This window comes from Oreochromis aureus, linkage group 23, assembly GCF_013358895.1.
Source record: "Oreochromis aureus strain Israel breed Guangdong linkage group 23, ZZ_aureus, whole genome shotgun sequence".
Lineage (NCBI taxonomy): Eukaryota > Metazoa > Chordata > Actinopteri > Cichliformes > Cichlidae > Oreochromis > Oreochromis aureus.
Genome location: NC_052963.1, coordinates 25550309 through 25573718, shown reverse-complemented (window position 1 = coordinate 25573718; position 23410 = coordinate 25550309). Strand labels below are relative to the sequence as shown.

The following is a 23410-nucleotide window of genomic DNA, read 5'->3' as shown; positions in this document are numbered from 1 at the left end:
TAGTCCTCGTTCTGTCTGGCACAATAACAGACAAATGTGCATCTCCTTGTCCTCCTCCTCTGTCTCTAAGAGAGTAGAAGGCTCAAATTAAGATTCAAGGTCAGCTTCAGGGAATAATCATGACATGGTAGATTTGTCAAGCGCGGCAGGAGGTGGGACAATAATCAGGGCAGTAGACCTGGTGCTATCCTGGGCCCTATCAAAGAAATAAATGTTGTTAATGATTTCCTGATCCTATACGTATTAAGTCAACAAACTTTAGAAATCCACCTCATCCAGCATTTCAGTAAACATGTGAGGTTTTTTTTGTTTTTGTTTTTTTTTAAAAAAAGTATTCATATTATAATTCAAACAATTACAAAGGTATCAGATTAAACCCCTGCGAGGTAAAAAACACATTTATCATTATTGTATTTTTAAAATGTTGTGATAATGGGGGGTCAAATAAAACAGAGTAGCACAACATAACTGAATGGACATGTTACTTTTACTTGTAGATTATGACATATATGTAACAAATGAAGTCTCAGGACCACCTACAAGGTTGTTTAATAATATTCTTTTGTTCTTTTGAACCTTACAGCATGTTTGTAATCCTGGTTTATATGTATGATAACATGGTTGCAGATCAGCGCTAGTATTACTGTTTTCTCAGAAACAGACACCAGCTGTGGATTATCATTTACTGTGAAAGTCAAGGATAAGTGTAGTTGTCTGAATAAAGGAAGGAGATGTTGAAAATAATTTGTCCTCTTCTATTAATATGGGTAACAAGGTTGTATTGGTTAGAGCAGTGGTCGGCAACCCGCGGCTCTTTAGTCTTTATTTTGCGGCTCCGGGTGGTTTGGGAAAATAAATTAGAAGTATTTAGCTGAAGTGTATTTTATTTGTGTTTAGTTCTTTTTTTAACTTGTAGTTCTAAATTGGAAGATTATTGTGATTTTGAAATGTAAAAATAAAATTATATCTTATTATTTTTTCATCGCTCAAAATAAGCGTCACACTCGCGGAAGCCGGTGTACCCGCCGAAAGTGCATTTATCGAGACTTTTGACACCAGGTAGGCCAATTATGGATCTGGATCCACATTATGTCGGCAGCTGTTCTCCACCGTGAACTATGTTAAAAACAAACACCGCTCCCGCCTCACAGATGACAGCTTACAGTCCTGCGTAAAGATGAAAGCCCCGATTTGCAGACGCTGTGCGCAGAGGTTCGGGACCATAAGTCTTATTGTAAACATATCACGGCAGACCCGACGATGTTTGCATGGACATGCTTTTCAGCATCTCTTTATTGAGCACTTTTCACACACGGTTGCTGTACGCATACAGCCGGCTGTAGCTTTTCAGCTCACAGCCCAACACCACAACAGCAGAGAGAGCACAGACTTTAAGGCGGCGAGGCCTGATTGCGGGTGCCGCTCAGGTGCGTCCGACTCCCATGCAGCGGCACTGCAGACCACGCCCCGCCACACACATTAACCAATTTTGCAAATATCTATTTTTTTTAGCAGCATAGTGCTTTTTTTCCCAATTACTTTTTAAAAGTCAGGTCAAGGCTCCAAAAGCCCAAAGGCGATATAAGGGTGGCGGCTGACAACAGTTTTTGTTTGCTACATGGATCATTTTAGTTCAGCTGGGTGTCTTTCCTTTTGTTATATTTCTTTAAGAGTTTAAAATGTGTTATTTACTTAAATAAAATGTAATTTTCTCTGTAGCACTTCATGGATTTCATAAGCAGAACACCTTAGTTGCTCTGTGGATTCTTTTAAAAAGCAGTTAAAAACTTTTCTGTTCAAACAAGCCTTTTGTTGATCTACGTATTTTATATTCTTTACATTATTTACATTTGATCTTTTACATTGTGTATAATGTCTATTGATTGTATTGTTTATTTTAATATTTGTGTACAGCGCTTTGTGACTGCCTGTCTGTGAAAAGTGCTTAATAAATAAACTTTACTTACTTACTTTAGTTGTTCACACAAAGCATAAAGGTAAAAAAAACAATATATACAGTGTTATCTTCATTTTAGATTTCAAAAAGTATTTGCGGCTCCCAGTGTTTTCTTTTGCGTGGAAACTGGGTCCAAGTGGCTCTTTGGGTGTTAAAGGTTGCAGACCCCTGGGTTAGAGTAACACACTCACACATCTGGTCAGAAAATACTCCAAAACTAAAAGCATTTGTCAAAGAGGACTGACCTTTTGTATATTCATGAAGTTAGCAATAACAGTCACAGTTTTCTTTCTTTGTTTTCACAAAGTATTTTTCAGAAGCAGGGTAACACATAAGCTGTGGGAACAATAATTATGAACTTGCAGTGCATAATTACTATTTTGCATTTAAAATAATATTTTGCAATCACTTTTTTAACAACTAGGTTTGTATTTTGTCTCATGATAGGTGTCATTTATATGATCAACATATATTTAAATAATCTGTGCATGGATTTATTTCAAGTTCCTGGGTGGGTCAGAAACTGTCCTTAATTGAGCTCAGCTGAGATGACTGAGTTCATGTCAGCTGCAGATGAGACAAACTGTGATATCAGAGAGGAATCACTGCATGACTTAAAAGATGAATTTACAAACTGCTCAGCTCTTGGTGAGCAGCCAGGGTTCATCCTGATATTTATTTTTACTTGAATGATGTAATGAGAATTTGATTTTAACTTGTCTGTGGTGATGTTTGAAGAATTAAATGATCCTTTAAAAGTTATATGGAATTTTATTTATTCACCAACATTGTACATTTGTTCATTTTCCTTTAATACAAGTCCAATAAAATGTTACAAAAGCCTGTGTACCCAGTAGCGGTTTTAGATACGGGCGACACGGGCGGTTGCCCGGGCGGCATCGTGATGATGGGCGCATCACGGGCATCGGCAAAAAAAAAAAAAAAAAAAAATGCTCAGACTCATGCTGCCCGACGGCAGCCAGCGCATATTGGGAATGTCATAGGCACCGATCGGTTTTCTATCGCCCATTTGCTGGGAGTAAGGGCGCCTCCGTTTGCGAGGTGCGCCTGCTGCTTGCGGCACAGGGAGGAGAGGGCGGGCGGCGGGGATTCTCTGGCTGGCTGGAGCAGCATCTAATAACCAACTCGCAAAATAAAACAAAATAAAAACAAAACAACAAACACGAAAACAGCAGACATTATGATACAGACTTATAATTTGCACCGATGTTTTTTCGAAATTCTATACACGAAAACTGAGCGCGAGAGCCCTCGGTGCGCCTGCGCGTTGCTGAAGTCAAAGTAAACTTTATTGTCATCTCCGCTACATACAGTCCAGTATATAGAGAGACGAGACGACGAGGCTCCAGTTACAGCAGTGCAAATAAACGAACAATAGAGTAAGAAAATAAATATACACTTTAGGACTCGGGATAAAGGGATCAATAACAATTTAAAATTTATAATTTACAGTTTGAGGATTTAAAGTCTCACACATAACCCATCGAAAGGGGAGGAGAGCCCTGCTGCTTCCAGATAGAGCACATTTCATTCATAATGTTGTAAAGCCAAGCCCATTATGTATTCATGATTTGAATCCTGGGTTGTGTGAAATCCCAGAAATACACCCTAGACAAAGTTAATCTGTGAACTAAGGTGTAGGTCTATTAGGTTATGTTGTGGTGATCCTCTGGTTGAGGGATGGGTGTTCATACTGGAGTGCAAAATTAAAACCAATGGAAGATGGACAAGAAAAGTTCAAAGCCATCAGGTGCTCAGTTTAGAAAAAAGAAAAGAGGAGAAGAAACGAACAAAAGATACAGGTAAGCAGATGTGTCATTGGATAATGGCAGGTCATCCTGAAACAATCAGAATCAGAATACTTTGGTAAAAATAGTAACAGTAACAGACTAAACTCCAAACAATACATTATGTTACAGATTTTAATATTAATTAGTCATTGTCAATTGTTGATTTGTCTTGTTCTCATTGTATGACGAATTATGATGGCTGTTTGGTAGCCGTTTGCATACTATGCATACTCTCTCTATCTCTCTTCATATGTGTGTGTGGACAACAGTTTTATGTTAATGTACAATCCTTAACATGTTTTGTGTGTGTGTGTGTGTGTGCGTGTGTGTGTGGGGGGGGGCGCCAGAGGGAGTGTTCGCCCAGGGCGCCAAACAGGCTAGGACCGCCACTGTGTGTACCACATCCTTATCTGCCGCTCCACAGTTCAAGCAGACATCTAAATTAGTTCAGATAAAAGTGAAATTCATTTGACTTATGACAGGCAGTGATGAGCAGCCTTCAAACAGACTGATCAATTTTATAATCTTTATTTTATCAGGTATGTCAAGCAGATTAAGATCAAACATAAAAACATATACGTTATGCATCACAAGCTGAATGCAGGTAAATTCATGTGACTTTTGTTTAGCTGTAACTTTATTGCACTGCTTCCTTCTGTGTTAGATAAGGCTCAACAGGTTGCATTTATAAAATGTATTCCTTCAGCAGAGTATTAAAAGAAAAGTGTATCTCTCATGTAAGGCACATTCACATGTGAATGTGACAAGTTTCAGTCAGTAATGTAGAGACAGAGTCTGACTATAGGGACATTACAGTGAGACTCTCCCGTTTGATCAGCAGAGACAGTCTCTCTCTGCTGCGAGTATACACAAAATGATTCAGCGTCTGTAAACCCCTCCAACAAACATTTATATGCTTAAAAACATTAATACTCCCAAACACAGAAATTGATCATAAACTAATCCGTTACTTATGTTCCCGAGCCCCAGCGTTCCCACAAACCCCTCCTGCCCTTGTTGTTTCCCTTTTTTTTTTTTTTTTTAAATTTATTTTCTTTTTCCTGAACTTGGCGTCGCAGATGATCGTCTCGGTATGAATGGAAGGTAAGTGAAACTGCATACTTCACGGTAACGGACTCACAGCTGGACCAACGAGGTGTGTCCAAAGTGTGTTCGCTTTTTTCTGCTAGTGTGTGAGATCAGAGTCCGGGAATGAGAGCAGCAGCAGAGTTAAGGCCCTTTCACACTGGACGCGACATGCGCATCAAACTTCGCTGGCCGCCGCGCTCTGCTTGTACGTCTTTTTATTTTCTTTGCGGCCGCTCTGCGTGTACCAGATGCGCCTGCATCAAGACTTTCACCTCTCTGACTTTGTATCCTCTACGAGAATTTGTGTTTTATGTATTATGTGCAAGTGTTTAATAAGAAAAATGTATCGCTCATTCATGAAGAAGAAAGCTTTCTAACTATCCCGACCAGTGAAGAGTGTGTCGTTTCCACAACACGGTTTTCCCCGCAGAGCCGTAGAAAAGGCTCTGGAGATCCGTTGAACCTGTGACAAAAAGTTCACCGGACTCGGACAGAATGTTTTCCTTCATCGTGAGGTTCAACTTAGCGCAGCAGTTTCTACTGGTCGCGCGAAGGTATGTCCACGCAGCGGGAAACCGTTATTGCGTGGCGCAAAGAATAGACATGAATGAGTGCCGCGTCCTATGTGAAAGGTCTTTTAGTTGATGGTCAGCAACTGAACTCAGAATCATTGTTACTGTGGATCCACTTACTGATGACTGAAGGTAACTTTTCCTGCCTCCACTAGTCTATGGAGGAAGCGGAGAGGAGCCGTTCCTCTCCCGTTCACTGACACGCTCAATCCGGCCTGAGCTGCACCGGAAAGCCGCTGGAGAGACTCAGAGCTCCGGGTCTTTATAATCACTCTGCGGGATTTTCACACAGACTGTAGGGAGGAAAGCGTAAAGCGACGATAGAGGGTCAGAGCGGACGGTGTGATTATTATTATTAAATATAGATAAGGCATAAATTCAAAACAGAATAAAAAATGAACAAAAATACTGCGTCACAAACTTTTGGCTCTTTTCCAACAGAAAGCGGAGTATTGTTCATTGTTTACACCCACAGGAGTGGTGTTACTCAGAGACTAACTGGATTAAACACATCAAGCTTTTAAAACTTTATTATTAAACTTCATTAAATTTAAACATATCAGTCACAATTGTTACTGACTGTCCCCGCTGAGCCTGAAGCAGCTGTCTGTGACTCATCATTTCCTTAATCTGCAAGATTGTGTTTAAAGACATTGAAGTTCCAGCTAGGCATAAATTCATACCACACAGACTGTCTTCAACATGAGTGCTGATATCATCAGTCTGTCATCAATATATATGTTCGCTCCAGATAGCGAACATTCATTGAAATAATCTTAAATCAATATCCGGCAATTCCGTTGAATCAGCACTAAAATCTGACATTGATTTTACATCATGTTTCAGCCTTGGTTAATACTGAAACAACAATAAAATCATGATTGAAAATCGACAGGACTTCAACCAATACTAAACCACTGCAAATTACCATCAATACTTAAACAAAAGACAACTGTGTATTATCTAAAAAAACAAAAGATAACCATCATCTGTTAAGTTACAATTTAACATGTCAAAAATCAACATCAATTCAATGTCTTCTTGCTATCTGGGGAGTCTGTGGACATCAGGGCAGCTTTTTCCCAATATGACTGATTCTAAACATCACTGAATATATTTCTGAGGAGTTGTTGAGCCTCTACAGAGAGTCTAGATGTGCTCTGACAGCATTTTACACTAAAGTATTCAAAACTCTTAAATACAGATAAAATGTTGCTGAACCATTAAATTAAAATAAGATCTCTCAATGTAAACACAAACTACATCTATAGACAAACAGAACAAAAGAGCACATGAAGAATGTTTATTAATCAGTGAATAATTATTGGCTAGAAATGAAAATGATAAATCAGAGTACATTTCATGGATCTTTCTCAGAAATTTACTAAAACAAAGTGTGTTTTTAAAAATGATGTTAGACTTCTCTGTGATCACAATGGTTCAATGCTCTAATTCTGAAGCGGTGAGCTATAATATTGTGTGTTAAATAATCAGCTGTAATTTGTTGGTTCCATTGGTTGATTTTCTGCAGGCACACTGCAGACTGGGAAGCACCAGTCCTTAGTCCTTCTAACATATAAGAGTAACTGGACCACATCCACGTACTGAAGCTTGTTCTATGACACAGGATTTGATCTTATCCATATAATGTCAGGGTTAGGGTTAATCCTGGGTTTTCACTAGGGCTGGGTATCGTCACTGATTTCTAGAACTGATTCGTTTTGATTCACAAGGTCCCGAATCTATTCGATCCACGATTCGATTCAATGCGATTCGATTTGATTTGAATCTGGGAAATTTTGACAGTCGGAAATATTATAATTCAGATCAGTACATTTACATTTTTTTATCTATAAAAAGGAAGCTGACACACGCAAGTCTTTATCAAAGGTGTGAGCGTCACAGCAGATGCCTTTGTGTCAAAGTAGCTGAAGATAAAACACAGAAAAACATGAAGGTGGTTTTCCTGGCCTGGAATTTTATAAAAATATTCTGCAGTACATCAAAAAATGAAAGAAAACTATTAATAAAAATATAAAATAAAAATATGAACGTTACCTCTGACATTACAGCGGTTTTATTAGAGACACGGCTAAGCGTTTTGCATTTTGCATAATTTTAAAAAGTTTAAATTTGTTCAGTATTGAACGGCAGAAATTAGGTTTTCTTTTCGGAAGAATGTAAAAGAAAAAAAAACAGTGGCGACAGCACTGTAAACAACAGTAGACTTGTGCGTAACAAGCAAGCGAATAATGCAGAAAACAGATTTTTAGACGGGAAACTGTTCTTGAAGTACAGAGAGAGAGAGAGAGAGAGAGAGAGAGAGCTGTGCATGAAGTGTGATTTTATCCTGGTGGAAGCAAAACAGCAAAAGTCAGAGTGAATTCATGACGATGTTTATGTGAAGCGTAGTTTGGATCTTCTTTTGCTGCTGGTTCGGTCAATATTGTTTGGAGAGAGAGAAAACTATACAGCTTTAGAATCAGCGCAAAAAGGGCGTAAACACAAAGCGCGGACCTGCCGACAGATCAGAATCAGCGAGCTGTCGGCTTTCAGCCCCGACCGTGTCCGTGCCGTTGGGTGAGAAAGGTGACATCTCACCTGTTACAGAGTTATCTCTGGGATGCTGGGATGATAGCTCCCTCAGGACTTAAACTCCGGTCAGAGAGTGGGGCACAGAGAGTGAGGTCCGGATATACTTTAATGAAAGTTCACAGCAGCTCAACAGTACAGCAGTAGACATACTTAACAAGTGTGGGAGGGGCGGACAGGCGTGTGGTTCTGAATAACAAGAAACAAGGAGAAACAATTATCACATGTAAACATAACAATCATCACTTCCCAACATCACGCCAATATAATGAACTGTTACATATATAATCAGCTGAATGCTCTGACATAAGAAAGTCCCAAAATCCCATTTGAACAGGCAGGAAACAAGAATAACTGCATATCTCAGGCAACAGAAAAGACCTAATGCCCCCAAATTAGGAAAGGTCAGCAATTACATGGTCTTCAGTGCCCTCTAGTGGCTAAATAACCCAACTGCGGTGCACAGATCTAACCTACATGCCTCTATCAATCTCGATAAACCCCCTGTAATTAACATCAAAGTACAACCCGTGCTATAAGTGGAAATGGACTCGTGGAACTGGAGGGATTTTGACTCACATTTGCGCAGGAACGCACACGGCTGGAGATCGCTATTCCTCCGCACTCATGGAGAAAAACTTGCCTAGCGCTCCTCGGACTCCTGATACGGCAGGACCGTCGTAAAATCATGTGACGTCATCACCGCAGCAAACAGTAAGAACAAAGTGGAAGTTATCGGCAGAAATTAACATTGCACTTATAGCGATGCGATTGAAGGAGACTTTCGGACATCACTGATTCTGATCCGCGGGTCCGCGCTGTGTGTTTACGTCCTTGTGCAGAATCCGTGTACCTGCTCTCATTTACTGTCTTAGCTGTTTGGTGGTTGTTGAAATTTTGTGAGGTTTCACCTGAGATTCTGGCATTTCGGGCAAAATAAATTTATATTCAAAAATCGATTCAGGATTTTAATGAATCGATTTCACGTTATCCAAGCCAGAATCGATTTTAATCGATAAATCGATTATAAAAACCCACCCCTAGTTTTCACTTCTTACAGGGGTATATTCCCAGTGATAACTCATCAACTAATTAATCCTGAAACTTATGGCGATAAAACATTACTGGATGGAAGATGCTTCTTATTAACTGTAAATCAATATGTGTGTGTACACTTCTCTGCGTAAGAATAATTATTGTGAACCTTTTCATGGATCCACTGAAATATTTGAAAATGTTATTCAGAGGTGTTGAACTGACTGAATATTAATGGGCTTAAGCAGGGCCGGCTATACGCTGGGGTAAGAGGGATCAATGCCCCCTTATACAAACGTCCTGCCCCCTTAAGTCAAAATGTAGAAGTTGAGAAAGAAAATAATAGATTACCCACAAACTGAATATGGGCAAGATTTACTACAGTAGCTTAATAATCCGCTGGAAAAGGCACAAATGAGATGATAGGTAACCCTACCCCTGTTTGGCCCTGTTTGGTCTCTTCATCTTAGAGGTCTGGGCTTTCCTCGCTACACTGTACAGCATACACTACATTTTTAAGTTTGTGTTTAGGAGTTTTGTCTTTTGGATGAGCCAGTTTTTGTCTGAGTGTGTTGCTGGGTTTTATTTAATTTTGCACATTTATTTGAATTAGGCCATCCAATTAAGTTCGATTTTATGTTGTTGATTGTAAAGATCTGGATGGATATTTTATTTTATTCTTTATTTGTATTTTTCAGTGTTATTTTCCAAGACTTTGCAAATTCTCCTTTTCTTTTTGTAACTGGGCCTACCATTTTTAGTTTTGTTCATATTGGCAATAGTGAGAAGTTTTATTGTTGGTATGAATATATTTGATATAGGCTATCCAATTAAGGTAAATGTTGTGTTTTTAGTTGTTAGAATCTGATGAAGAATATTTTATTTTATTTTTTTGGTGTTTTTGCTTTTCTGTTTTCCCCCCGAGGGATTCCCACCTTAACGTGGTCAGGGGGTTTGCGTGCCTTAGTGACCATAAAAGCTAGACCCGCAGAAGCTTAACCTTCAGGTGGGACACTCAAGTTGGTCAGGTCTTAGGGTAGAGGCCTGATAAATTGCAATCCAGTTACATGACAGAAACAGTTATCCTGAGTAGGGCTGCCACGATTAGTCTACTAGTCACGATTACGTCGATGACTAATTTGAGTTTGGTGCGTCATTTGAAGCTAAGATCCTGAAAGATGCAGGAATAGGTAGTAGGATTTAAGAGTGTGAAACAGAAGATGTCAGCAATGCATATACAAGGATGCCAGCTGCTGTTAAACACCAAAGAAGAAGAAGAAGAAGGAGCCTCCAGTATCGTAGCTGTGTCCAAATTTAGCCACATCCTTCGGAGGCCGCATTTGAAGGTCAATTACATTACAGCGATGTGACGAAGGCTGGCCAAATTGAAAGACTCTGACAAATGCAACCGACAGATGCATCCTCCTTTTCCTCAGATTTGAAGGATGGATCTGGTGTATCCTTTGTGGCCCAACCTATCCCAGAATTCACAGTGCGGCTCAGCCAATTCCAGTTTCCAGCAATGGCGGCAGCTACTTAGTTTTAATATTACTCTTATTACTCTTTCTGGGTCACAAAATAGTTTTCAGATATTTTTAGGAAAGAATGTAGCAGCCGATCACATCAAATATCTGCTCGGTTTATTAAGACATCACATATTTGCAAAAGTGCTCCGACGTTTTCGGAGATGCCTGTTTCCCACCAGCTCGATAGCTAGCCTGGGGTTCGAAGCTCTCTAGAGCCAGCTTGAACAGCAAACTCCCGGCACATCGTTTTCAAACCCCCCGTGGTCTTTCGCTCCTCAGGTTAAACATGATATATAAGTCAGTTAGATAACTTAAAAATTGTATTGTTTGGCTTTTTTCAGTGTTTTATTTGTTCCTGAGTAAATCGGTTTGCCTGAGGTTAAAGTTATAGTTTTCACACTGCTGAATAAATGTCAAACAGAAAACTGATTAAACAGAAGTGTGAGATGGTTGAGAATTTACTCCAATGTCCTGTATATTTTAGATAGCAAGGAGCAGACGGCTGAGTCTGCAAATTTCATTAAAAGTTTAATAAACTATCATCTTAATTTTAGTTAGCACATACTTTAAACACTAAGCTAATGATAGTTATATAAGAGCTTATTCCACCAGCATGCAGTGTGTGTCAGTGAATATTTTTATGTATTTAAAATACAAAATATGAGTAACTGTATTCTGTTACAGTTACCGTTTAAAAAGGTGATATTCAGAATATTTGTTGAGATAAATGGATTACATGGCAGTCTTTTCCTGTTTTATATGTTAGACTATGCCCTCTCAATTTTTGTTAATTTCACACCTGTGGAAAACCCTAAGAAAACGAGGCTCTAATGCCTGTATCTCAGTCTTGCGGCCCATGTCACCTCTACTTGCGGCTCATATAAATGACGTGAAGAAATTTTTTTTCAAAATTATTATTCAAAAAATCATTTAATATGAAGGCAATAGGCAGAGTGTTACAGGCATAGCTCTAAAGAAGGTAGCCTCATGGGCAGTGTAGTCCGTGCTGCAGGGGGAGGGAGAATGGACTGCCATACCCGTTATGTGTCTGTGAGCGCGAGGGAGGGAGACAAAGGAGAGTCAAAAGTATGAGTTGTCACAGACCAGAAACGGGAGATGGAAGCATGTGATATAAGAAATATATATAATAATATATATAGTAAATATAATAATAACCACTGCAGCCAAAAAGAGTGCCTGACGAGCCCAGTTGTAAGTAAGCTACTAAGACTCAACTGTACACTGTGTTCGTGTTTTCCTACAAAACAATAAGTTCCGTTGGAGCAGCCTTTCAACGCCTCTCTCTGTCTCTCGCTAGCAAAGTTGACCCAGACAACAAAGTAAAGCTAGTTTTCGGCTACGAGCCCGACACAGAACCCGACGTATTAGCCAGAGGTCCCTTTACTACGGTTTGGAGCCGTGGAGCTGTTTTATATACCAGCGGAATAGTTTTCAATATGAGATCGCTGCAAAAAGTGCAGCCTTACCTAATGTCCACCCTACTGTTACTCATTTTATATTAAGAATTAAAAATCTAGTTGCTATTGGTATCTCGAGTAACGTTCAGTAATAGTAATAAATCACACAGCAATAGTACATTCATGCAGTTGTAAAACGCATGACAATATATTAAGTAATCCAAAGTATTCAGAATATGTTACTCTCATTGAGTAACGTAACAGAATACGTTACAAAATACAGGTTGGGGCATGTATTCTGTAATCTGTAGTGGAATACATGTTAAAAGTTACCTTCCCAACCGTGATCATGTGTGCTTCATGGCTCCATCTATTGGACTGATAGTAGAAGTAGAGCAGCTGATGGCAGCTTCCTCTGCCTCACACTGCTGTCTGACTGCATTCAGCTGACACTGAGATGAAGCAGAAAAGAAGCAACTGATATTTGGACAGCACACATGATGGAAAGGAGGATTTCAGTTGATGAGCACATGAATGATTTGTGTTTCCTCTGCAGGTGAAGGTAGAAAGTGTGTGTGAGCCGATGTGGATGTGAATTGATCAGCATGGATCAGTGTGAGGACAGAGAGGAGGGAGTCCCTCCCTCTAAAACCACTCTGTGTGGGGAACATGAGAGCCAGACCAAAGCTCAGAGGTGAGATGACCATCTCTAACTGTCCATGACTCTTCTCCATGTCACAGCTCAGCACTCACATCACTGCTCCATCATTATTCACACTCGTACTTTTGTGTATGTTGTTTTAAAGCCCAGAGGTGCAGGGTGTACCAGGGTCTGCTGGACCTAAGCCTAAAATTAGTCCAGAACCTGGACCTGAACCCAGCTGTGTTTCCTTAAAGAGTGACCTGTCAAAGGATATTGGTGCTGACTTTAAAAAAGAACTTTTATGTGACAAAGAGTAAGTAGTTTACTTTTTTTCTGGTTGTTTATGTTTTGGGGGATTAAGTATTCTCATTTAAATTGTTTTTTTTTTTGTTTTACATCATTTTTTTCTGATTTGAGTAATTTTGTTCATCATGTAAGTAATTTAATATTTCCAGTTTTTCCATCTGTCTCATGAAACTGTTACATTTATTGTTTTACTTCTAGGATCAGTAAGAAGCCAGAATCTCCTGGACCTGAGCCCAGCTGTGCATCTTTAAAGAGCCATCAGTCAAAGGATATTGGTGAAAAATTTAGAGGATGTCCTTCTCCTGCCAAGAGGTAATGTGTATCTAAATGTCGTTGTGAATAAATGTGAATAAATCCTCCATCATGTTTAATATCAGTTCAGCTCTTTTTCACACACATTTCTATGTTCATATGTGAAGCGGTGTGTGTTGGAATGTTTCCACAAACACAGCAGTCAGAGTGTAAAGAATGGATGTTGCAGAAGGGGTTTCTGTAGTGAAGAGGCTGAGTGTCTGTAGGACTCCAGCTGCTCCAGCATGTGTCTCCTTTGTGCTTTGCATCAAACACAGTGTAGGTGGGAACTTCCAGTCTGGTGTTTCAGGTGTTGCCGGATGGACGAGGACAAATAGTTTTTTCTCCTCTTCAATGACACTTCAGCAGTGCTCAATGTTCTGGGGAGATGTTTGTCTTATGAAGGTTTATGGATTACTTTTAAATACTCTAGGAACAACAAGTAAGCCAACAGTCTGAGAGTGAAGAGCTCTAATGGGGTGATATGGTACTACAAGGTCATTAAGATAAGATGGGGCCTGATTATTCAAGACCTTGTACGTGAGGAGCAGGATTTTAAATTTGATTCTTTGTTTAACAGGGAGCCAATGAAGAGAAGGCAATAGAGAAGAAATATGCTGTCTTTCTAGTCAATACTCTTGCTGCAGCATTTTGGATCAACTGAAGGCTTTTCAGGGAGGTTTTAGGATATGCTGATGATAATTACAGAAGTCCAGCCCAGAAGCAATAAATGCATCAACTAGTTTGTCAGGACAAGACACTGGACCATGTGTATAGTAACATCAAGCAGGCCTACAAAGCGACACACCTCCCCCACCTAGGACCATCTGATCACCTCTATCTGCTCCTCATCCCTGCTTACACCCTCCACAAGAAACAAACTCCTTCAAGCATCTGGGTCATTAAAACATGGTCAGATGATGCTCTCCACCATCTACAGGACTGTGTTAATCTCACAGACTGGTCCATCTTCAAACAGCAGGTGTTGTGTAATTGTTAAGTGCTGTGTAATGAATGTGACAGTGACCAAAACCATCCAGGTTCTTCCTAACTGGAAACCTTGGATGAAGAGTAAAGTACAGGCTCTGATCAGAACAATTCTCTGTATAACACTACCACAGCCAACCTGAGGAGAAGCATCAGACAAGCCAAGGAGACCTACAGGAGAGGGACAGAGGGCTTCTATGGACAGCCCTCAGAAACTATGAAGACCAGACCAGAAGTTGATTTTAATTTTGCTACAATAAAACTGTCATGGTCTGAGTGAGTGCTGGGTTTTCCAGCGTGCCAGTGAATCCACCATTGGGCAGAGTCGCCACACCTCCTCTCGCTTGGTGCACCTGTGAGTAATCAGCCAGCAGGCTTTTAAGACCAGCACTCACAAACACTAGCGGAGTGTGATACTGCATATTTTGGTATCGATCCGATACCAAGTAAATACGGGCCAGTATTGCCGATACGGATACTTTTCAGTAAATAAGGTGGATGCGTCATTGAATTGCTAAATCTCAATTAATTTTCATGACCTTAAGTGTTTTTTCTGATGTTTCCTTTTTTATTATTAAATAGTTAAAACCCAGGACATAATTAGGACAAAGTTTATAACTAAATAGAAAATGCTTTATTAGAGCTGGGCGATATAAGATTTTTTCATATCACGATATGTTTTTTTCATTTCAGGCGATAACGATATATATCACGATATAAGCCAAATAACTATATTTGTAAGATTTAAATGTGCCGTTGCTCACAAGTAAAATGTGAAATAATCAGCAGCTTGTTTTGATTTAAATATTTATTTCCCATAATAAGTTCAACAGGGCAGATGTACTTAAAGAACACGAGACTTCAGTTTCAGATAAATAAAGGCAAATACAAAAGGTAGCCGCTAAAGCATTTAAGTTTCAAAATAGAACAAACAAAACAGACTACTAAATTTTCAATTCCACTTAGAAAGAAAATATTAATTCTAAAAATAAATCTTAGTTTGTTTTACAGAAGAACAGACAAAATTGACTAACTTTAATCAATATCAAATAAACTGAGAACTAAAAGGAAATTCTCAATCTCTCCTTGTTGTATAGCTTAGCTATCACCTCAATTAGCTGCTTGAATCCTTCATTTTCGACCGTGTTTATTGGTAGCATGTCTTTAGCAAGACAGTAGGCTATGGCATTCGTTATGTCGCTATGTCTCTTAGCTTTTTTGTCATATGGTAAGACGCTGGAGAAAGCCGACTCAATTGACTGTTGTTGCTTCGCAGGGATTCACCTGGTTGTTTTCGATGACGAATTAGCGCTTTTAGTCTACGGAACTTCTCTGGCCCTTCCTTTCGACAATCTCTCCGGCATTGGAACCGTCATCTGTGTTCTCTTCGGTAACCTGGTCACCCAAGCTCTCGGTTGATTTTTCTCTAGTTGGCACACTCATTTTCTTCATTAACCGGCCGGCAGGGCGGCTGGCTGCTTCCCAAACAAATACACATGTGCGGCTTGGCACTTGTGCTGTACGTAACAAGTCACGTGACGTGACGGTGCGGCTGTGATTGGTTCGGCTATGCGCTACTTAATTTGGATTGGCTGTTCTTTTTTTTTGAAGACAGGAAGAGAGAGAGATGAGGTCTATCGCAATAGTTTCATTTTTCTATCGAGAAAAAGTTATTTCGCAATACATATCGTTATCGTTCTATCGCCCAGCTCTATGCTTTATTAGCAATTTTTGGGGGGAAAAATCTTAATTAAAAAGTGCATGCAAACCAGTAAACAAATTAAAACAAACAAGTACTGTTGAGAAACTATAATACAAAAATTACAATTAAAATTCTCAACAACAAAAACAACAACTGGTGAAAATATCAATAATATGTCAACAACTTAACAACTCCCAAAGCCTTTAGTTAGTCTGTGCAGAACAAAGGTTTTGGTTACAGGTTTTTGTTCAAGAACAGTATCATATTAACATTTTTTGCTTTTAATGAACTTCGTCTGTTACTCGCTAACTGCCCGGCTTTTGAAAAAATCCTCTCAGCTGGCACTGATGTTGCAACCACTGCCAAGTATTTTTTGGCAAGTTTGCTCAGAGATGGGAATGTTTGTTCATTGTTTTTCCACCAAAGTAGTGGATCCTATACTCAAAGAACTGGCCTTTCCTCAGTGTACCTGCGCATCTCAATTAGGGCATGAGTGTCAGTTGTCCGATGCTGCTGAGATGCTAGGACTTTAGCGTGAAATTCTTCCCATATCCCACCTTTTGCTGCAGGTGGGGATGAAGCAGCCCCTCCAGACGAGCTTGAGGTAGTTTCAGGAGTTGGGGCAGAGCAGATGGGACAGATGGGTTTTTTTATGTTTATATAAAATGGTAGTGTTTCCACTATACCTGGCAAACTTTTTACAAATCCCACATTTTGCTGTTGTCTCATTTTCGACTTGAAAATACAGCCACACGGCGCTCCTCTTCCTCTCTGCCATTCTTCTGTTGTATTTTCTCTGTGCGTGACGTGTGCTGATGAACCTGAGCTGGCAACTTGCTTGTTTGTTTGCTTTGTGCATCTAAGTCACGTCACGTGACGCTGCAAAATATAAATACAAGAGGGGGGAGGGGGAGCAAAGTGTGCCTGCTCTACGCTGACACAGGAGCAGCTAATCCGGCGACCTGGCTCTTTCGTGCTGAAACCAAAGCACTGCAAACAAGAGCGGAATTGAAAGTAAATAATCGATCTCACCAGCTAGTATTGATCCGATACCGATTTAGTATCAATACAATTGATATTTCGATCAATCCGCCCACCACTAACAAAAACTCCTCGTCAGAAGCCACAGTTAAGTAGTTCTCATCATAGTAGTTTTTGGAGCTAATCTTGTCTTTCTACTCGCAGCAGTCTCACGGATGTCTGGATCACGCCGTCATTTTTTCTTCCCTTCACACAGTCGCTGGTCTGCGTGCTGTTTTCGGGGTTTACTCACCTGCTTACATCCCTGCCCAGTTTTCCAGTGAGTGAATCTGGACTGGTTTAGCCTTGCCTGGACCTTACTACCCCTTAGCCTCGCCTCTGCCTGCAAAAGTAAGATAATTGCAAATTGCCCTTTCTCCCTGGACTGGTGCTTGGGGCTCACTTTAACTTTGCTCTCCCTCATTACAGTGACTCTGTGAGCGTAACTCCATAATCCTCCTCCTGCCCCGCAGCTCAGGGTGCCAGTTCTAGAAAATACCCGATGTCGGGTTCCCTGGCTGCTTCCTCAGCCTGCTAAAGAGACCTTTTCCTTTTGGACTCTGCTAAAACACTCGTTTCATCCTTTCATGTTTTATGACTGTTGAGTGAATTGCTGAGATAGCTCTAGTATAGTTTAGTGCTTCATAGTTCTGCTTTTGTTCATAGTGTCCCATAGTAATATTCTGATTTTGTATCTAGTGATTGAGTTTCTTGTCTGCCATAGAGTGTGTTTACTCTCACTTTCTTAGTCCCCTGAGTTTGTAGCATCATGTTAGGTTTTAGTTTGAGTAACTCCAGAGGTTAGATTTATTCCTCTCGCCTTTTGTTCTTGTTTAGTGTTTCTGCCTTTAACTATTTTCCCCTGTGTCACCTTTGCTTACTGAAATAAAATCTTGCTTTTCTCTGATCCTCCGAGCCTCAGAGTGGTGTCTGCACCTGAGTCCTTTAACCTGTGTTGGCCGTCGTGACATAAAACCACATACATACATAGTAGCAATTGCCGACAACTCCTACTTCTGTGTCTCCCTGATGTCTGTTTCATCTTCGGTCTCTGGTGCTTTCAAACCCTGTCCTTCATCAGCCTTTTCCAGGCCTTCTTAGTTGGTGCACCTTGAGCTCCACAACTCAAAGTCAACATAGTCAGACTTGATTGAAGTAACTCAGGCTTTCTGGAACTGAAAACTCAAGCCTGCCGACAGAGTTAACTCAGAGTTTATGGCTAGACTCAGTTTGTTGAACCTGCGCCGTAAAATAGGTCCCTGTTTGTCCCTCATATTTTTGGATTTTTGTTTTCACCTTTTAGACGTTGCTTCTGTTGGACGTTTTATCTGTAATACGTGCTTATTTTTGCTGGAAATCTATGCCTGCGTTCTCCGAATAAAATCTACAATCCACACAGTGTTTTGTTACAGTGATACATTAGATGTACTTTTCCTGACACAAAGTTGACCGAGCACTGGAAGTTGTCACTTCAAACCAGCCACTGGTGCAAAGAGAGTACCTTGCTTCAGGGCATCTCAGCATGGAGGGAAAGCTTAATGCAGGAGATGATAAGAGCTGTTGGGACTAAAAAAACTGAGCGGACATCTGAAAACTGAGTTTTTAATTTTCAGTGGGATCACCAGGACTAGCAAAGCTTCACCATGGCAGGGAGTCATCGTATTCACAGAACCCATCAAAACATCACTTCGTTGACCTTTAGGTTGCGTCTGTGTGTGGACAGACATAACATGACCTAATTATACATTACTCCTCCACAGAGTGGACCAGGAGAGAGCAGAGGTTTCCACTGGTCAGTCTGCACAGCAGCGTCAAACACAGCTGGACTCTGTGTTTATGGTCTGTACTACTACTTTTACATGTGTTCTTTTCAGTCACCTCTATGCTGCACTTTGTAGACGAGTGGATTGTCAGTGTGTCCAATATAAATCTGATTTTTGGTTCCATGATTTCAGTCCAATTGGGGTGCCTGTAGCTCAGGAGGTGAGCAGGTCAGTTACTAATCAGACGGTTGGTGGATTAAACCCTGGCTGGTAAATGTACTGGGCAAGATACTAAACCCAAAGTTCTCTCTGATGCAACCATCAGAGTGTTAAAGTTAAAAAGCATTTGAGCATAGAAAAATGTGCATAGTTGATTGTGGCATGTTGTATAAAGTGCTTTGAATGCACAGAGTATAGAAGAGCTGTATAAGAACCAGTGCATTTCAAGATTGTTTATTTGTCACGTGCATAGTTATACAAGTACAACATGCAGTGAAATGTGACCTGACCTTGCTCGACTGTGCAAAAAAACAAGAGAGAAAGAACATTATATACAGGGAGTGAATATATACAAAGAGGACATTATGTGCAGTAAGTGAGTGAGTTATATACATTATATAAATAAAATAAAACAATCTGGAAATTTACAGTTTGAATCTGAGAATGTACATTTTCTGAGTGGTGTGTTAAAGTGTCTTGTGCCGTTGTAAAACCAGAAGGATCAGGCATGATATGAGAATGTGGTAACAATTAGTCCTGTCTCACTCACTTATGGAGGATGGAGGGGGGGGGGCAGCATGTCCTGATTTAATGCAAGGATGGCCTGAGGACTGAGGATACAAGCTTCTCTTGAGCCAGTCTGTTTTTGCTCAGATGGTGCGGAACCTTCTGCCTGATTGCAGAAGTTGGAACAGTTTATTGCTGGGATGGGACAGGTCCTTCAGTATCTGAGCTGCTCTAGTCCAGCATCTCCTGGTGTAAATGTTCTGTAGGGAGGGGAGAGCAGCCCTGCAGCAGCGTTCTGCTGTACGGTTCACTCTCTGAATAGCTTTTTGGTCCTTAACATAGCTGTTCCCATAACAAGCGGCCTGTATAGAAAGACCACTCGGTAACTCATATGGTCTTCTTTTCCAGCGGCTGGAGGACAACATTACCATGTTTGTCAAGAATGAGCTGAAGAAAACCAAAAAGGTTCTGAGTCCAGATGACCCAGAAACCATAAAAAGCCAGAGGGAGGATGAGGAGATGTTTGAAGGTGAGGATGAAGATCAAAGAAAGAGCTGCAGAGAAGCATTTCTGAAGATCACATTACACTTCTTGAGGAGACTTAAGCAGCATGAGATGGCTGACCATCTGCAGAGCAGTAAGAGAATTTCTCTAAAGATTGCATATTGATCTTTCCTAATATCTCAAGAAATGCACCAATATCTATTCACACATCTATCCTTTCAGGGTACTGAAAGGCTGTGATATTTATTATATAATAATTAATTAGTCTGAATTACTTATTTTCAGAAATATTTGCTCCCCTCTATAAACGTGAACTTAAAGCCCAACTGAAGAAGAAGTTCCAGTGTGTGTTTGAGGGGATCGCTAAAGCAGGAAACCCAACTCTTCTGAATCAGATCTACACAGAGCTCTACATCACAGAGGGAGAGACTGCAGAGGTCAATGATGAACATGAAGTCAGGCAGATTGAAACAGTATCCAGGAAATCAAAGGGACCAGAAACAACAATCAGACAAGAAGATATCTTTAAATCTTTGCCTGGAAGAGATGAACCAATCAGAACAGTGCTGACAAAAGGAGTGGCTGGCATTGGGAAAACGGTTTTAACACAGAAGTTCACTCTGGACTGGGCTGAAGACAAAGCCAACCAGGACATCCAGTTCATATTTCCATTCACTTTCAGAGAGCTGAATGTGCTGAAAGAGGAAAAGTTCAGCTTGGTGGAACTTGTTCATCTCTTCTTTACTGAAACTAAAGAATCAGGTATCTGCAGGCTTGAAGACTTCCAGGTTGTGTTCATACTTGATGGTCTGGATGAATGTCGACTTAATTTGGACTTCAACAAGACTAAAATCCTGACTGAAACAATGAAGTCCACCTCATTGGATGCGCTTCTGACAAACCTCATCAAGGGGAACCTGCTCCCATCTGCTCGCCTTTGGATAACTACACGTCCTGCAGCAGCCAGTCAGATCCCTCCTGAGTGTGTTGACATGGTGACAGAGGTCAGGGGGTTCACTGACCCACAGAAGGAGGAGTACTTCAGGAAGAGATTCAGAGATGAGGAGCAGGCCAGCAGGATCATCTCCCACATCAAGACATCACGAAGCCTCCACATCATGTGTCACATCCCAGTCTTCTGCTGGATCATTGCTACAGTTCTGGAGGATGTGCTGAAAACCAGAGACGGAGGACAGATGCCCAAAACCCTGACTGAGATGTACATTCACTTCCTGGTGGTTCAGGCAAAAGTCAAGAGGATCAAATATGATGGAGGAGCTGAGACAGATCCACACTGGAGTCCAGAGAGCAGGAAGATGGTTGAGTCTCTGGGAAAACTGGCTTTTGATCAGCTGCAGAAAGGAAACCTGATCTTCTATGAATCAGACCTGACAGAGTGTGGCATCGATATCAGAGTTGCCTCAGTGTACTCAGGAGTGTTCACACAGATCTTTAAAGAGGAGAGAGGACTGTACCAGGACAAGGTGTTCTGCTTTGTCCATTTGAGTGTTCAGGAGTTTCTGGCTGCTCTTCATGTCCATCTGACCTTCATCAACTCTGGAGTCAATCAGCTGGAAGAACAACAAACAAGCTCTCAGACAGAGAAAGACTTCTATCAGAGTTCTGTGGACAAGGCCTTACAGAGCCCAAATGGACACCTGGACTTGTTCCTTCGTTTTCTCTTGGGTCTGAAAACTAATCAGATTTGTTTGCAAGGCCTGGTGACACAGACAGGAAGTAGCTCACAGACCAATCGGGAAACAGTTCAGTACATCAAGAACAAGCTCAGTGAGAATCTGTCTGTAGAGAAAAGCATCAACCTGTTCCAGTGTCTAAATGAACTGAATGACCATTCTCTAGTGGAGGAGATCCAACAGTCCCTGAGTTCAGGAAGTCTCTCCACTGATAAACTGTCTCCTGCTCAGTGGTCAGCTCTGGTCTTCATCTTACTGTCATCAGAAAAAGATCTGGATGCGTTTGACCTGAAGAAATACTCTGCTTCAGAGGAGGCTCTTCTGAGGCTGCTGCCAGTGGTCAAAGCCTCTAAAAAAGCTCTGTAAGTTATGATGTTTTTATCATTTAAATACAGTTTACAAACAGAAAACTCTTGCTATTCCATTCTTCTTATTATACATGTATCTTTTTAGGCTGAATGGCTGTAACCTGTCAGAGAGAGCATGTGGAGCTCTGTTCTCCTCTCTTCAACTAGAAGACTGTGAGCTCAGAGATCTAGACCTGAGTAACAACAACGTGCAAGACTCAGGTTTGACACTACTGTTTTCTCGACTGAAGACTACGAACTGGAAGCTGGAAACGCTTAGGTGAGATTATGTTGTTTATGATTTGACTTTAAATCTGCAACATAAAAGCTACATTTATTTTTGTACAGACATATCCTTACTTTTGGTATGGTATTACGGTAAATACATGGTATTTTACCATGATGGTGGCGCGCTAGGTCGCAGCGGCCACACCGTGTCCAAACCATGGTTCTATTTGAGTCCTGGTTTATTATATAGCTGTAATGTCCGTCAGAACTACAGTCAAACACTTCTATAACCGCCAACCACTTTTGGATTTAGGAAAACACCTGTAAACTCAACCAGATGGAGACACGGTGGAGAAACTGCGCTGCTGCGGCATTCTGCAAGCTCTGAACAGACCAACAATAGAGAAGCCTACACTACAGCCAGAGCAGACCTATCACGGGCCATCAAAGAGGCAGATAAGATCAACACACACTTCACAAGTTCAAAGGACACTCAGCTGTTGTGGCAGGGCATTTAAACAAGCCAACACCTCCGGCATGCAGCAGTGATCCCTCCCTGCCTGACAAACTGAATGACTTCTTTGCACATTTTGAGGCAGAGAACAAAGAGCAAGGAAGATGCCCCCCTCCCCCAACAACCAAGTACTCTGTCTGTCCACAGCAGGATGACACTTCGCAGAGCAGACCCATGAAAGGCTGCAAGACCCGACAACATACCTGGCCGGGTGCTTCAGGATTGTGCTGACCAGCTCGCAGGCATCTTCACAGACATCCTAAATACATCTCTGAGCTCAGCTGTAGTACCTGCATGCCTAAAGCCACAAAAATCTTCCCAGTGCCAATGAACTCCACTGTGCCTCAATGACTACCAGCCGGTGGCACTTAAGCCCATCATCACAAAGTGCTTTGAGAGGCTGGTATTGAGGCACATGAAAACTCAGCTTCCACCGAATCTGGACCCGCTACAGTTTGCTTAATGCCCAAACCGCTCCACAGATGATGCCATCTCATCTGCTCTTCACCTCTCTCTCCCATCTCAACAAAAAGGACACGTATGCCAGAATGCTGTTTATTGACTTCAGCTCAGCATTCAACACAGTCATTCCCTAGAAGCTGTAAAGAAGTTGGACCTACTAGGAATAAACTCCACTCTCTGCATTTGGTTACTGGACTTCCTAACTTACAGGCCCCAACCTGTC

The 23410-nt window shown here is 41.0% G+C and overlaps 1 protein-coding gene across 1 annotated transcript in view; it reads left to right on the top strand.

The window, feature by feature from the left end:
• Window positions 1-4958: 4958 nt before the first annotated feature.
• LOC116319845 (NLR family CARD domain-containing protein 3-like) overlaps window positions 4959-23410 on the top strand; it is a 29897-nt gene continuing 11445 nt past the window's right edge. Inside the window, exons 1-8 of the mRNA XM_039606481.1 lie at window positions 4959-5411; window positions 12557-12694; window positions 12807-12956; window positions 13148-13261; window positions 18710-18788; window positions 19847-20075; window positions 20228-21998; window positions 22090-22263. Of these exons, the coding sequence (XP_039462415.1) occupies window positions 12606-12694; window positions 12807-12956; window positions 13148-13261; window positions 18710-18788; window positions 19847-20075; window positions 20228-21998; window positions 22090-22263 (2606 nt within the window). The 5' untranslated portion in view covers window positions 4959-5411; window positions 12557-12605. The remainder of the gene's footprint in view (window positions 5412-12556; window positions 12695-12806; window positions 12957-13147; window positions 13262-18709; window positions 18789-19846; window positions 20076-20227; window positions 21999-22089; window positions 22264-23410) is intronic.